The 16,633-nt window shown below is 42.6% G+C and overlaps 1 protein-coding gene across 1 annotated transcript in view; it reads left to right on the top strand.

Moving 5' to 3' along the window:
* Positions 1–16,321, top strand: part of ROR1 (receptor tyrosine kinase like orphan receptor 1) — a 406,932-nt gene extending 390,611 nt beyond the window's left edge. The window contains exon 9 of the mRNA XM_029228950.1: positions 14,455–16,321. Coding sequence (XP_029084783.1) covers positions 14,455–15,882 — 1,428 coding nt within the window. The 3' untranslated portion in view covers positions 15,883–16,321. The remainder of the gene's footprint in view (positions 1–14,454) is intronic.
* Positions 16,322–16,633: the final 312 nt, after the last annotated feature.

The following is a 16,633-nucleotide window of genomic DNA, read 5'->3' as shown; positions in this document are numbered from 1 at the left end:
CAGTCTTTGAATGCTGTTTTTTAATAGCCCACCTTAGCCTTCTCCTCTCTTTGCTAAACCAATCCCCTTCCTTTTAGTTTTTCCTCAACGTCTTTCAACATTTGGGTTGCTCAGGGTCCTGGCAAGGAACCCAGGGTCACTGGCCCTTTCCTTAAATGGAGCACACACCACATCTTGAGGCTGAAATACAACAGAGGCTTTCTCTCCGGAAAGCCAGCACCCCAATCCCAGGCCTCTCGGGAAAGAGATTTCATTTAAATAATTTAGGATTCTTGCATCCACAGAAGCCTGCCTTTTCATTGTGTTCCAACTCCATAGGAACATTCATTCAACAAATATTTATCTTCTCTGTGGGTTAGTGACCATATTATTCTTTTGACCCTCATAAAGAGGAGATGCATCACTTTTTATACAATTTTAGGAAAAGAAATTGCCTTCACACTCAAATCAATCCTTTTACCCAATAAAAAAAGTAGCATAATTGGGCCTGACACACAGTCCTCGTTTGATTTTATTTTGCTTTGCTGTTGAATTTTTTTTTCTAATTTAAAAAGTCTTAAAATATTTTTCTATTGCAAAGTCATACTTGTTGGTAAGGTTTTGGGGTTTCTTAAATGCTAAAAGAACTCATTTTTTAAGTATTCTGTTCCAAGCAACAGCACTGTTCTCTCTCTTTTTTTTTAAATTTATTTATTTTATTTATTTATTTTTGGCTGTGTTGGGTCTTCGTTGCTGCGCGCGGGCTTTCTCTAATTGTGGCGAGCAGGGGCTACTCTTCGTTGCGGTGCGCGGGCTTCTCATTGCGGTGGCTCCTCTTCTTGCGGAGCATGGGCTCTAGGCACACGGGCTTCAGTAGTTGTGGCTCGCGGGCTCTAGAGCGCAGGCTCAGTAGTTGTGGCACGTGGGCTCAGTAGTTGTGATGCATGGGCTTCGTTGCTCTGCGGCATATGGGAACTTCCTGGACCAGGGCTCGAACCCGTGTCCCCTGCATTGGCAGGTGGATTCTTAACCACTGAGTTCACTCGGTGGCTTGGGGAATGGGTGGCGGTGGAGGTTTAACTTGTGATATCCTAGCTGCTAGCTAGCCAACTTACATACATTACAGCGTGTTACATAATAGCACGGTTAATCCCTATAAATGTTAATAGGAGAAAATAGAAGGGTTAACATTATTGCACATTCATGTAGTCACACCTAGTTGACCGTTTACATATCCCATGACTTCAAACTTCTAGTGCAATAGTCTTTGTTCTGTGAGAATCTTTCCCTGTCATTTCTGTTATTAAGTTCTGAGAAGCCTTACAAATGCTGGAGCTCTGGGTGGGAGAGAGGGCCAGATCAGTTTGGTTCTAGTAGTCACTGTGCTGCAGCCACCATCCTGGGGAGGTGGGCTCCTCGTTGCTGTGGCAGGAATTATAGGAAGAATCATTTCCATTCGGAAAAATTACCCGTGTTGTAGGTCAGCCTCAATCTGCAATTCAGTTCCATTCTAAGTGGAGGTTTATTTTGCAACACATGATATGTCCAACAGGCACGGTGTTTTGGATTTATGTTGTCTTTCAAATAAAGATCTCAGAGGGCTCCGTGGCACAAATAGAGAAAACTAATATATACTGAACGATACACATCATCAGGAACTATTCCAGGAGCTTTTACATTCATTATCTCATTTAATCCTCACACCTATTATATAAGGTAGGTATTATTATCACTCTCATACAACCAGAGTAACTGAGACTCCAAACCAGTTAAGTAACTTGCCTAAGGTCAAAGAGCTAGTAGTTGGAAGAGATAAAATGTGAATAGAGATTTTTCAGCTCTAGGGAGAGCCCTTGAACTTGCCCATGCCATGATAACTTTTTCACAGGACAAATCATGCTGGGAAGGGGGTATGGGGGCAGGCAAATAATTAAATATGACACTCCATTTGTCAGTCTGGGCTGAACACTAACCACAGGATTCACCTGGCTCTGACAGACCTCCTGAAGAGGCCTGGATAACAGTTGTAAGCTTGAGTTACATAGCCCCGGTCCTGCCAGGGACATGTGAAATTTGGCCAGAGCAACAATAGTCCTCCATCCTCCATGGTCATGGAGACAAATGTAAAATATACGGGGATAAGTTTTTCCTAAGACTTGGTGAAGCAAAACATTGTTTTCATCATTTCTGGACCGTTTCCGAAATGTGCCTTGCAAAATCTCCCAGTGTCAAGATTTCTCCAACACAGGGCTTAGAGTTTAGCCTTAAACAGCTCACAAGCAATTCTGAATCAGACTAGAAGTAGGAATGGCTCAAGAATATGTGACTGGGTTGAGGAGGGGAAAGGAAACAACAAAAACAAATGCTAACTTTTTTTTCTTACTCTCCTAAGAAGTTTGGCTCCAATCAAATTTGACTTATTCAGCTGTTTGTTTTGGTTCTTACTGAGTGCCTTTCCTGGAAAAAGCACAAAGAACTCTGTAGACCTTAAAGAAAATTCCCAAATGTAAACAGTCAATCTCTAAAACTGCTTTGAGAGGTCACTGACACATAAATATTACCCGTACCTATAAAATCTAAAAGGAAGGGACACACATAAGAAAGAAAGAGAAAAAAACAAAACAAAAAAAGTCTTGGAAAAAAACACCCTACCAGAGTAAAATCGAAAGGATATTTGGAGGTTGGGATGAAAAAGGAATGAAGGGTAGAAGCTGGTCTGCCCTGGCCTCATTCTTATTTATCCAAATGAATGTGCCCTTCAGGGTTTAAACTATCTCTGTCCATCTCTCTCCACTTGCTGAGCTGATTTTACCCACCGTCCCCACCCCCTGCTGCCCCACCAACCTCAAGTGTTTGTATTAAGAAGAGGCTCCTCTGGGAGATTAGAAATCCATACCCTTCAGAGGTGACAATAGGCAGCTGCAGACAGACTGGCTGACGGGATCTGGCTTGAGTCCCCAGAGAGGTGAACGGTACAGTTGGAAGTTAAAACTTTTGAGGAGGCATGAGTCTCCTTCTGATCTGTGGGGAAAGGAAGCCAGTGGACCAGACAGGCATCTCATGTCTGAGCCTTGAACAGTCAGGAAATGGAGATGCTCCCCTGGCTCCACCTCTAACTGCCCTGTGACCCTGAGTAGCCACTTAGCCCCTCTGTCTCAATTTTCTCGGCTGTTCAGAGAAAGAGGTCGACTGTGTTCATGCAAAGGACGGTTTGTTTATTTTTCTTTTATTTTGCTCAGCAAAAGATTTCAAGCCATTCAGTTGGATTAGTTAATCTCCTATCTTTTCCATCTTTAAAATCTTCTGACAGTACTCTGGTGATGCAGGAACTACGTAGGGTTTTTCTATCTTGCATTACAAATTTTACAATCTGAGTAAGGGTTTTTTTTTTAAGTACTGTGGAAAATGAACCTTCTCCAAGAAGCCTGGAAACTCTAACTTGCCATCTCTCCGATTCTTTCCCTCTGCCTCCCGCCCCGCCCCCCCCCAAGCTGTCACATCGGAAACACTGAGCAGTCTTGCTGAGGGAGGGAAGCTGTGGAGCTTGCCTCCTGGGGACTTAGAAGGGGAGCAGAGCCTCTCCGTCAAGCACAGGGTGAGCCAGTTCTGTCCTTCCCTATGTGACGCACCTATGTGGGATTTAGAGCCTCAAAGAGGTTAAGGGTGGAGGAATTTGAGAATGAGGGTCAGGAAACCTAAATAAGCCTTTGGGTCAAACTCCTGCAGATCCTGGCTGATGTAAGCAAGATCGAGGGGAAAGCAAAATTGGCCTATAGCTTTCTGAAACTGGTGGCTGTATTTTATTTCTCAACTAACCCTCATCTCTTGCCCGCTTCTCTGTTTCTCCACTTCCAGGCTATTCCTCTCACCTTTTCCTTTCCAGCCAAGGTATTCAGCCATTGCTGAATGTACTGACAGTTATGTTCCCTGGGCCTGTCCCTTTTGCTAGCAACATGCTTCCATCTAAAAATCCCTGCTGTGGTCAAGCCACCCCTTTGAAATCCCTGTTCTTATCCACTGTCACTACACTTAGTGCTAAAACGTCCTCAATAACTTTTCCACTCACTCCTTAAAGCCATTGTCTCCAAGGCTTCTGAGCTATCATTCTATTCACATGGCCTCTGGGGAATCACCAGTGATGTAATTTAATCCGATGGCCTTTCCCAAGTCTTCCTCCTCTTTAATTTCTCTGGAGCATTCGATATTCTTAACCACCACGTTGAAACACTTTCTCTTGGCTCTCCTACTATCTCCTCCCCTTTTCTTCACTAGCTCTTCTTCTTTTTAACTCCCCAAATGGGAGCCTCCTCTGACGTTTGTCAGTTCTCTTTCCTCTTTCTCTCTCTCATGCTGATTTCATCCTCTGGCATTGCTTTAGCTCCCACTTGACATAATGATTCCCCAATCTGGAAGGACCAAATCTCAAGTTATAAAATTCTTCCTCCCAGTATATAGGAGTCCACAGTCTCTGGACCTAAGTTACCTTTCCAGCCACATTTGTTCTTAGTTTATTTCTAAGAGGTAGTATGATATACTTCAAAGATCAAGGACTTAGAGGCAGACAGGTATGATTACAAATCTTGCCTCCATTGTTTACTGGCCATGAGATCTTTGTTTTCTCATTTATAAAACAAGGATACAAATAGTACTTAAAAGAGATTTTTAAATGTATTTTTATTGCGGTATAATTCACACACATTACATTAGTTTCGGGTGTATAACATAATGATTCAATATTTTTATATAGTGCAAAATGATCACGACAATAAGCCTAGCTAACATCTGCCAACATACATCATTACAAAATGTTTTTTCTTGTGACGAGAAGGTTTAAGATTTATTCTCTTAACAACTTTCAAATATACAATCAGTATTACGAACTATATTGGCCATGCTGCACATCCCCATAACTTACTTATTTTATAACTGGAAGTTCGTACCTTTTGACTCCTTTACCTGTTTTGCCTACCCCTTCCCTCCCCACTCTCCACCACTAGCAGCCACCAATCTATTCTAAACGAGCTGTTTCTGACACTTCAAGATAGCGTGTCTGGCACCTCACAGGTCCTCAACAGCTAGAAGTTACTATTATTTTTTTGTTACAGGGATGATATGAACAATCACAAACCTTTTAAATCAACCACTAAATGCTGTGTACCAGGTACTGTGGGCTGGGGAGGAAGCTATAGGATTCAGCAACCCACAGCATTAACTGGGGTGAGGGCAAGGCAATTAGAGCAAAGATTATAGAGGTAGCTCTTTAGATAGCTCTGGTATTCCTGTGCCCATCCAGTGAGCATAAATCCTCTGCCCCACGCCCTGTTCACACCCTGGATAAAATCCCTCAGGGCAGAGAGGGTCTGATAGTGAAGACTGGGGGACTGTCCAGTACAGAGATCAGCTTACAACTATGTCTTTAGAAGTTTTACTTCTAGGGAAGAATGAGTATTATGAATGGATATTATGAATAAGCTGAAGTACTTCACATGCGTTATCTCAATGCAGTCTTTACAGTAACCCTCTGAAGTTGGTACTAATTTGAGCCTGATTTTGGGCGGTCAGAAAACTGAAGCTTGAGATTAAGAGTCTGCCCAAAGTCACACAGTTAGTGAGTGGGAGCGCCAAAACTCAAAGCCAGGTCTATCCAGGTCCAGAGCCCAAGTGTTCCCTATTTCAGCAGTCCCCAGCCTTTTTGGCGCCAGGGACCGGTTTCGTGGAAGACAATTTTTCCACAAACGGGGAGCGGGGGGATGGTTCAGACGTTCATGTGAGCGATGGGAAGTGACAGATGAAGCTTCGCTTGCTCGCGGACCAGTATCCGTCCGCAGCCCAGTGGTTGGGGACCCCTGCCCTGTTTCACTCTACTGCCTTAATTTTCAGGCTGACTGAAACACACAAGCCCAAGTTATGAGCACATGGTAGCTCACGCTGACATTAAAATTACTGGCATCTGTTCTGCCTGTTTCCAGGCAGAATAGAACATCTCCTGTTGATATTATAAAGTAACTCCACCACGGAATCAATCCTGGTCACCACCAAACATTCAAACTATCAGAAAGTTAACATTATAGAGAAAAGGACTGTTTCTGAAGTTAAATCACTTCCAGAGAAGTGCAGCTGAACTCTGAACAAATATGGCAAACTATTGGTTGGAACTCCCTCTAGAATTTGATTGCATAAACCAGAAGGCACTTAGTTCAGCTGTAGTCTTTGAAAATGTCCATAATCTCCCAAAATCAAATGGTTGTGGCCTTTAAGCTTTTAGAATGTAATCATTTCCATTTATGAGTGGAGTCAGTTGTTTCACAATTCTAACACTGTTTACCTAAGAACCAGTAAAATGCACAGGAAAGGAAAATAGGCTTTAGAGTCAAGCAGATTCCTGTCAACAGCCAAGGCCAGATACTAAAAAAATCTCAATTTCACGTACTCTCCAGGGCTCTTGTGCCCAACTCAGGTACAGCCTGCTGTTGAATGGTTTTGTTCACTTACCCCAGTCAACTAATGGGAGCAACAAAGGATCAGCCAGAGTAAGGTCTAGGTCATCAGAGGCCAGAGAGTAATTACACCTTGACATTCCACTTTTATACCAGTGGGCCTCATGCTTTTAAAATTGTGGAGCCTTCTGAGGATCACATGAAAACTACCTCTTCTTCCCAGAAAAGTGCTTCATCTTTGGAGCCAGACACAGCTGGAGCTGAATCTTGACATCACTACCTAATAGTTGTGCTTCCATAGGCAAGCTACTTAACCATTGAAGGCCTTAATTTCTTGATCCATAAAGTGGGGAAATCATAGTATGAATCTCACGGATTTGGGATGAGGGTTAAATGAGTTGGTGCACTGAACACTGAGAGACCCCACAAGGGAGTGTAGTGTAGTCATGAGGAAGACAGACCCTGGAGTCTGAATTTACAACCTTCTAGTTGTGGGATCACTTAACCACTGTTCCTCGGGTTCTCCATCTGTAAAATGGGGATAATAGTCACAGTGACCAATTTCATAGCGTTATTGTGAGGATGAAAAGAATTAATATGTATAAAGCACTTATAGCCTAACACATAAACAGCCCCCCCTCCCCAAATCGTAGCCATTATTATGATCTCAGTGTCTGGTACATGGCAAGTATTCAATACATGGTAGTTATTACTAAGCTCAAATTACAAACATCTAGGATAGGAGTTGTGTCCTCTCTCCTCATGGTTCTTAAATGGTTTCTCATGTACTATTCTGTGTGTATACTCTTTGGTACATAGTATATATAGTATCAGTTGACTGACTGAGGTAAGCAGCTATGAAAATATATCCCACACAGTTGGCTGCACATGAAAATATAATAAACCGATGACATGGCCCAAGCTACAACGTGATTTCTATTTCAAAACCTTGAATCTCTCTGACAGTAGCCATGCAGAATATAACCCAGTGAAATACCAGTCGATGGCACTTACATTTTTCTCTAGCTGGCATTTCCAAAGCATCTCCCGAAGCACAGTGTATATAGTCTCTGTCTCGTGTAAGTCAGAATCATTCAGTCAGGTTCTACAGACACACTGTGGTCATTCATCATGCCGGGAGCAGGGACCAGACACTCAGTAACTGTCTGATCCAGAAAGTTGTATTCTTTTCTCTTTTTTTTTTTTTTGAAAGTCATATTCATTTATTCCAGTGGTTCTCTCATTTATTCCAGTCCCAGAGCATCCTTATCACCTGGCAAGTTGTCAGAACTACAGAATCTGACTTACAGAATTAGAAACTCCAGGAGTGAGGCCTAGCAATCTGTGTTTTAACAGGCCCTCTGGGGGATTCCAGTGCCTGCTCTGGTGTAGACTCTGCTGATCAACTTGAGATTCAGAGAGTAAGTCCACAAGGAATACAGTTCTCAGAGAAAACTGTGCTTTCAAAGAGAAACAGACCTGGTCATGTCCTCCTATTACCCAAACTTACCCCTAACTTCAATAGGGTCTGCTTCATTATTCCTCTAATAGAGTGAGGACAAATGTCACTGTGTGGGGCCCACTCTTCTCCTACAGATACTTGTATACAGCTAGAATCGGCAAATGTGTATAGCAAAAGAGATTTGTAAAAGGGCAGCAGCCTTGGGACATGAGGAATGGGAAAGGAACAGGTATAGGGGCTGCAAGGACTATAGGAGGAGGTTTGGGTCCATTGTAGGAACATGAACTTCAGTCCTTTTCCAGCACCTGCTGCTGGAGCCAACTTCCTGTCCCAGAGCACCGCCCTGAGCTCTGGTTCCCTCCACCCTCATGTGGCTCTGCTTTTCATCTGTGTGTCTACTTCAAATTGAACTCAAAAGTAGAGCGATCAGTCATGCCCTGTTCAGGTTAGAGGTGAAAAGTCACAGAGCGGGATCCGTGCTGCACGCCAATGTTGATGGCCATCACAGAATACTCATCTCATTTCCTGTGGTAGTCGCTTAGGAAAAGTGAGCAGGAAATGGCAGCTTAGTCGCAAGCAGTGTCCTCCAGAGGAGTCATTTCAAGTGTATTATCACCTAAGGTGTAACTTCCCAGAGGTGGAAAGACATAAAGTCACTGAGTCTGTCTGCCTTATCCATCTGCCATCTACATAATTACAATTTTTAAAAACTACCCATGGTTCATTGCTTTCATACCTAAAGTTAATGGATCTACAAGGGGCACATGTCCCCACTTAGTATTCATCACTCAGGTGAGAGAAGCCACCAACATCTGCCTGGCCTCTCTAGCAGCTGTTTAGACAGGACTGCAGTACTCACAGCGACTCACATCTAAGGACTCACATCTAAAATATTCTCCCTTCATTTTCCTCCAGTGAAGAGCTCATTTAAACCTGAATGCAGTTGTTCTTCAAAAACTTCTAGGGGAAGAAGCACAATTGGATTTTAGAATAATGTATCAACTTCTACATCAACTTTGATTTTTCTCCCCCCCAAAAAAATTATATAATTTTTTAAACCGCACTGAGGCAGATGTGTGTTTACTTTGAGAAGTAAAAATGTTAACATTTAAACTGAAAGCCTGTTTCGGTTTTAAGGTACTTAATTGCCTTACAGCATATAATAAACGGAGCCCATCTTGTCATTCAACTAATGGAGGGAGTGATAAAGAGATAGGAGCCCAGGACCCTATTCATTCCAGTTTTCCTTTGTACTTGGTTTACTTTGGCATCGTGCCTCATGTGTATTTTACACTTCTTTACATTTTGTACATCCCTGTATGACAAATACTTGTCAAACAAAAACTAAACAGATTTATAACCCCTTAACTTGAAATGAGCCAAAATTGAACTGCCAAAACTTTATGACTTCATTTTCTTTCATAGTTTTCCACTACATTGGTTCAAGCAGACAAACCCCACTTGAGGTCAAGCAGAGGTCATTTCACTTTCATTACCAAAATATAATTTACAATATGCCAGACCTAAACAAGTTTAGCCTAAAGGGTCTGTATAATGTAAACCATCTGTTCCTCAACAATACAGCTAATTTCCTGCCGTCACCATACAGTCTACTGACTGCTTCTTTAAGGGTTTTTATGATTTTTTTAACTAGGTCAGGATTTATGTAAAATTTGAAAATGAGTCTATAGTTAAGACTCATTTGTACCAAATAACTTGAGCATTTAAAAACTGCAAATCACTGTGTAAATTGTTCCCCTGAAACCAAGCTCTGAGCAGTTTTTTCCTGGGTATTTCTATGCTGGCTGCTGCACAGGTGTTCCAAGGAAAGGTTTTGCGAAATTGGTCATTTTGGTTACTTTCCGTGCTTTTTTTCCAAAGCAAATCCCCAAATTTGGTTCTGACTAGCTCTGATGAACTATTCCTTCCTTCTGTCAGCTGGAGATGATTTGGGACTCTATGCCGTCTGGCCCACCAGGTGTTGGTGAGCTATGACAAGACACACTTTGGGTCAAAACATACTTTTTCATGTGTCTGGACAGAGAGAAAGAAGAACAGTTATCATTCCACAGAGTGACCACACACTGAAGGCTGACCTCACAGCCCTGCAAGGTGTCAAGCCCCAGGCTGAGCCTCCAGAGACATGCTGTGTCCAACTGGGGTTGCCGGCCAGCCGGCTTCTCTGGTTTCAAACAGAAGGCCTTGTACACACAAGGGCAGCAATTTTGGCTCTCCTAAAAATTCTTGATACTTTTCTAAGCCTCTTTCTCCATCTGTAAAATGGCAAGAGTAAGAGTTCTTCTTCCAAAGGTGAATACCAGAGGACTAATTTTCTTACCTCAGTGTATGGGAATGCAGCCGGCTTTCTTAGCCGTGAAGCCCCAGGGGCCATGTGTCAGGCCAGCACCAAGGTTCCGTCCGCCTCCTCTTCTCTTCCAGTCCCCACCAGTTTGGCCTGCTTGCTTCCTTTCCCATCTGCCACCATCCACTCTTCCATGTGGGTCTTTGCTCCCTCCACCTCCATCCGCATTTTCCAGAATCCTCAGAGGAGCAGACCACAGGCCACTCAAATTCTTACCCGCCCTCGGGTTCCAAAACAGAGTCTCTGTCATTTTTAAAGAATTTTTGTAAAAACCAGCAACTACAGGAGAACAGAGAAAGATTAACAAGAAGAAATTTAAACATTCGTTTTTTAAACATAAAATTATAGATGATTATCTAGAGCTATTTAAGGCTGTAAATGGATCTAAATCATTTGCATTGACTCCACTTTCTGGATTACTTCCCTAAGAAGGATAATAAAATTGATTTAAAGAGCACTTATTAGGTGGAAATTACTTTCATACATTGTTGCATTTAATCCCTACTGTAATTATGGAAGCTAGATATTATATTATTTTATAGATATGGAAATAGAGGTTCAGAAAAGTTAGGAAACCCACCCAAGGTCAGCCACCTAATATATAGGACTTATCCCACGAGGTTGTTATAGTAAATGAGTTAATATTTGTCAAGTGCTCAGAACAGTGTCTGGCGCATAGTAAGTGCTATATAAATATTAACTATTAATAATAAAAAGCGGCAGGTCCAAGATGCAAATTCAGATTTGTATGAGTCCAAAGGTTACATGGTTTGAATTACCCCACACTGCCTATGGGTTAAGCTTCAGCAGGGGAAGGGGGAAGAGTCCTAACGCCTCATTAGATCAGTCTAATATTCCTTGGGTTTAGTTCCTCATTCCCACTTTCCCTCAAAAGTAGTTTATTACTCAGTCCCATACCCTTCTCTATCACCAAAAGCATGGGGGATCCTGTTTAAATCAAAAAGTAAGGGCTTCCCTGGTGGTGCAGTGGTTGAGAGTCCGCCTGCCAATGCAGGGGACACGGGTTCATGCCCCGGTCTGGGAAGATCCCACATGCCGCGGAGCGGCTGGGCCCGTGAGCCATGGCCACTGGGCCTGCGTGTCTGGAGCCTGCGCTCCGCAATGGAAGAGGCCACAACAGTGAGAGGCCCACGTACCACAAAAAAATTAAAAAATAATAAAAAATAAATTTTAAAAAAAAGTAAGTAATACCTACCATGCCATTCAAGGGACTTTCACATAAATTGGATTCATTTACATCATTAGGTAAAGTTCTGATGGAAATCCCTGTTGTAATGTCATGTGAGAAAAATTCACTTTGGATTACTCTGGCCATGAAAGCACAGTCAATCTGAGGGCTGCAAGAGTTACAAAGTAGGCTTGGTTACTCTTCCCATCACCTACATTCTGTTCTCCCAAAGGAACTCCATAGCAACCACAGAATCCTGACCCTAGAAGCAAAAGGAAAAACAGTGAAGGAATTGTGATTGCAGAATAAATTTCCTGGATTCAGTCAGATAGAAAGATGGGTCATATGTTTTTAAATTATTCCTTTTTTTGAATTGATAATATATTCACCTGGTTCATAAATTCAAAAGTATAAAAAAGCAGGGCTTCCCTGGTGGCACAGTGGTTGAGAGTCCGCCTGCCGATGCAGGGGACACGGGTTCGTGCCCCGGTCTGGGAAGATCCCACATGCCGCGGAGCGGCTGGACCCGTGAGCCATGGCCGCTGAGCCGGCGCGTCCAGAGCCTGTGCTCCGCAGCGGGAGAGGCCACAACGGCGAGAGGCCCGCGTACCGCAAAAACAAAACCAAAAAAGTATAAAAAAGCATAAAGTGAAAAATCTCCCACCTCTGCCCCCCTCCCCCCAGTTGCCACAGCAGTAACCACTGCTGTTTCTTGAGTATCCTTCCAGAGTTTCTTTATGCCTATGGGCAGAAATATGAATATCTTCATTCTTTTTCTCCTCCTCTTTCACACAAAAGCAGCATACAGCATTAACTGTTCTTTTGCTTTTTATTTTTAACCTAGTAGTAGGATTTTGGATATCAGTACATAGAAAGTGTCCTCCTTTGTTCTTACAACTGTATAATATTCTTACAAATGTATAATATTGTTTTTACTAGCTCCATCACAATTAATCAGTTTCCACTAAGTAGACATTTAGGTTATTTCTAATCTGTTACAAACAATACTATAATTAATAGGACTGTATTAATAAGCTTCAGTTGCCTAAATGTTTAAAGCAAGAAGTTGCCATTACTTTCAGCAGAAGTAACTTTACTGTAAGACATTTATAAATACAAACCCCATAAAATCTGCTTTAACAAATTAGTGAGACCTATAGATGATAAGAAATATTATTTGCATGGAGGAATTAATGTTTCAAAATTCTCAGTTCTATTTTGTCCTCTTAAGTGGGTATTTTGCTGCAAGTTTATTTACACTTATAATTAGGTTAATGGGCATTTTGCCCTGCAAAAATTAGCCTAGAACAGAGCTAATCATCATGAATTCTAGATTAGTAGAGTTTGGGTTAGAGAAAATTTTTAGTTAATTTTCTAAACTGTTGATTTAAACTGTGTACAGAGAGCTCTGAATTCCATATGTATTTGCAAAATTATCAGCTTCAATTGGGATACTCACAGCAGTACTTTTTTCTAAAAAAATAAGGATTTAAAGTGCATTTAAAGGGATTATTTAAAAAATCAGTTTAGGTACAAATGCATTGCTTTTATGACTTTTTCCCTAACAAATTAGATTAAATGTCAGGATAGATCAGAGGTGAATTTCAAAAATAGTAAAAACACATGACATAATAGATGTTTACTGTCAAGATCAAATGTCACAATTTAATATTTATTTTCATTGTGAGCTAGATGCTTTCTCCTGTCTGTTTTCAGGTCAATCAGTAAATAACCCACTTGCAAAGCCACAGAGATAATCGGTTGGTTCAAAAGGCAATAGCTCCCTTCAAAAAACTGAAATCTGGGGGACTTCCTGGAGGTCCAGTGGTTAAGACTTCGTGCTCCCAATGCAGGGGGCATGGGTTCAATCCCTGGTCGGGGAACTAAGATACTGCATGCCACACGGTGCAGCCAAAAAAAAAAAGAAAACTTGAAATATGATTGAGAGGACAAAGTATATTGGTAAAAAGAGCAGCAGTAGCAAGGTAATAATAGCTAAAAGTTCAATAGCCCTCACCATGTGCCAGACATCATGCTGGACACTTGACAAATGTTAACTTACTAAAAGTTCACAAGAACCCTATGAGATAAGTACGATTATCATCCCATTTTATAGATGAAGGAATTGAAGCACAGAGTGGTTAAATATTGTACCCAGGGTCACACGGCCGGTAAGTGGAGAGGGCAGGATTCCAATTTGAACTGTGGCTGTGGAGGTCAGCGTGTAGCCAGTCACCTCACTGCATCCTGCACATAGTGGCATTCAGACGGTAAAGCCAGAGGGATTCCACAGGAGGCAAAGAACAGAGTGGTCAGGGAGAGTTTCAGAGCAAGGATTCGATAGGTAGAGAGAAGCACATTTCAAACCTCCCCACCTCTACTATGAGCACCTCAGAACAGCCTTTTGTTTTGGTTTCTCTGGCTTTTAGCTCAATATATACCTTAGAAATAGGAGAGCATTGGAAGAACAAAGGTATTAGGCAAGAACATGCATGCCATTTGCATGTGGACAATGAGGACACCTATTCAGCCTAAGTGATGCCATCATGTGGAGGTGTAGCAAGGCTAAGACCAGGTCACAAATACTCTTAGGTCCCAGGCTAAGGACTAAGGCTGTATCCTCAGCATCAGTGCTTCTCACACTCTAACATTCACCAGAATCACCTGGGGTCTTGTTAAATGCACATCGTGATTCAGTAGGTCCGAGGTGGGTCCAAGAGTCTGCATTTGTAGTGAGCTTCAATGTTGCTCTTCCCAAGACCACTCTTTGAGTAGCAAGATTCTAGGTAACAGCAGGAAACCATTGTTGGAGCAGGGGGTGTGCATGGAGGGATAGGGGAGTGATGGACGAAAATCTGCCATGCCAAAGTTGCAGCCAACAATTCTAAGGACTTCTAGATGTACAATGTTGTAATTAATTTGATGTACAGAACCTTTCTCAATATGCCTCACCCCTCCTTTCAGATGCCAGGATGTCTTGCCTTAGAAAATGTTTTAAACCACACTTTGCCTTTCTTTCATACAGAGCAAGGCTAAAGAGCTCCCCCTTTCTGCTGTACGTTTTATGGAAGAATTGGGTGAATGTGCCTTTGGAAAGATCTATAAGGGCCACCTCTATCTCCCAGGCATGGACCATGCTCAGTTAGTTGCTATAAAGACCTTGAAAGACTATAACAACCCCCAGCAATGGACAGAATTTCAACAGGAAGCCTCCCTGATGGCCGAACTACACCACCCCAATATTGTCTGCCTTCTAGGGGCTGTCACTCAGGAACAACCTGTGTGTATGCTTTTTGAGTATATGAATCAGGGGGATCTCCACGAGTTCCTCATCATGCGGTCCCCACATTCAGATGTTGGCTGTAGCAGTGATGAAGATGGGACTGTAAAATCCAGCCTGGATCATGGAGATTTTCTACACATTGCAATTCAGATTGCAGCCGGCATGGAATACCTGTCTAGTCACTTCTTTGTCCATAAGGACCTTGCAGCTCGCAATATTTTAATCGGAGAGCAACTTCACGTAAAGATTTCAGACCTTGGGCTTTCCAGAGAAATATACTCCGCTGATTACTACAGGGTGCAGAGTAAGTCTTTGCTGCCCATTCGCTGGATGCCCCCTGAAGCCATCATGTATGGCAAATTCTCTTCTGATTCAGATATCTGGTCTTTTGGGGTTGTCTTGTGGGAGATATTCAGTTTTGGACTCCAGCCATATTATGGATTTAGTAACCAGGAAGTGATCGAAATGGTGAGAAAACGACAGCTGTTACCATGCTCCGAAGACTGCCCCCCCAGAATGTACAGCCTCATGACAGAGTGTTGGAATGAGATTCCTTCCAGGAGACCAAGATTTAAAGATATTCACGTCCGGCTTCGGTCCTGGGAGGGACTCTCAAGTCATACCAGCTCTACTACTCCTTCCGGCGGAAATGCCACCACGCAGACAACCTCCCTTAGTGCCAGCCCAGTGAGTAATCTCAGTAACCCCAGATATCCCAATTACATGTTCCCGAGCCAGGGTATGACACCACAGGGCCAGATTGCTGGCTTCATCAGCCCACCAATACCTCAGAACCAGCGATTCATCCCCATCAATGGATACCCAATACCTCCTGGATACGCAGCGTTTCCAGCTGCCCACTATCAGCCAGCAGGTCCCCCCAGAGTGATTCAGCACTGCCCACCTCCCAAGAGTCGGTCCCCGAGCAGTGCCAGTGGGTCGACTAGTACTGGTCATGTGACCAGCCTACCTTCATCAGGATCAAATCAGGAAGCAAATATTCCCTTACTACCACACATGTCGATTCCGAATCACCCCGGTGGAATGGGTATCCCCGTTTTTGGCAACAAGTCTCAAAAACCCTACAAAATAGACTCAAAGCAACCATCTTTGCTAGGAGACTCCAACATTCATGGACACACCGAATCTATGATTTCTGCAGAACTGTAAAATGCACAACTTTTGTAAATGTGGTACACAGGAAAAACTAGAAAGTCGTAGAAAAGATTTATATTCAAATGTTTTTATTAAAGTAAGGTTCTCATTTAGCAGACATTGCAACAAGTATCTTCTGTGAAGTTTAACTGTGTCTTACCAACCAGGGCAAACACCAGCCAGAAAAAAAACATTGTGGGATTAACACTCATCAGGGTGTAGGCCATGCCACTGGGATTGGTACATCTGGTTTCAAGTACTGAAAACTGCAAACCAGTGAAGAGGAAACGAACCTTATGACTAAGCATCAAACCAAAAAGGAAAGTCAAACGGTGCTTTGTGTATTCACCTTTGGCTGCCATGACTGTTCTCTCCCCAAAATGTATATACCATAGCATTTGTCTACCTGCTGTCTTTTCTTCAGGACAGATGTTCAGGAATTATGTTGATTCAATTTAGACTCTGTGCATGTTTGTATGGAAGTGATGTTCAGAATCAGTGAGGAAACTTTAGGCCAGATTTAAAATCCCAGATGGAAACGAGCCATAAGTGTAAGTTTCCCTGAAGCCTTCTACACAGTGGGGCTTCTTTGGGAACGTGAAAAGTGTGCCTCTTTGTGAGTCTCCTCTGTTGATCATGAAGGCTTTTTCCACAGTGTGTTTACACAAGCCCTTGAAATAACATAGGGCATCAGATCATAAGGCTAGATGTGGATGCTGAAATTGACCACCGGTTGATAGTTCACTGTGTTGCGTTAGAAATGAGG

The sequence above is a fragment of the Monodon monoceros genome, unplaced genomic scaffold (assembly GCF_005190385.1).
Source record: "Monodon monoceros isolate NGI ecotype Baffin Bay Population unplaced genomic scaffold, NGI_Narwhal_1 Super_Scaffold_18, whole genome shotgun sequence".
Lineage (NCBI taxonomy): Eukaryota > Metazoa > Chordata > Mammalia > Artiodactyla > Monodontidae > Monodon > Monodon monoceros.
This window is presented reverse-complemented; position numbering and strand designations above follow the sequence as displayed.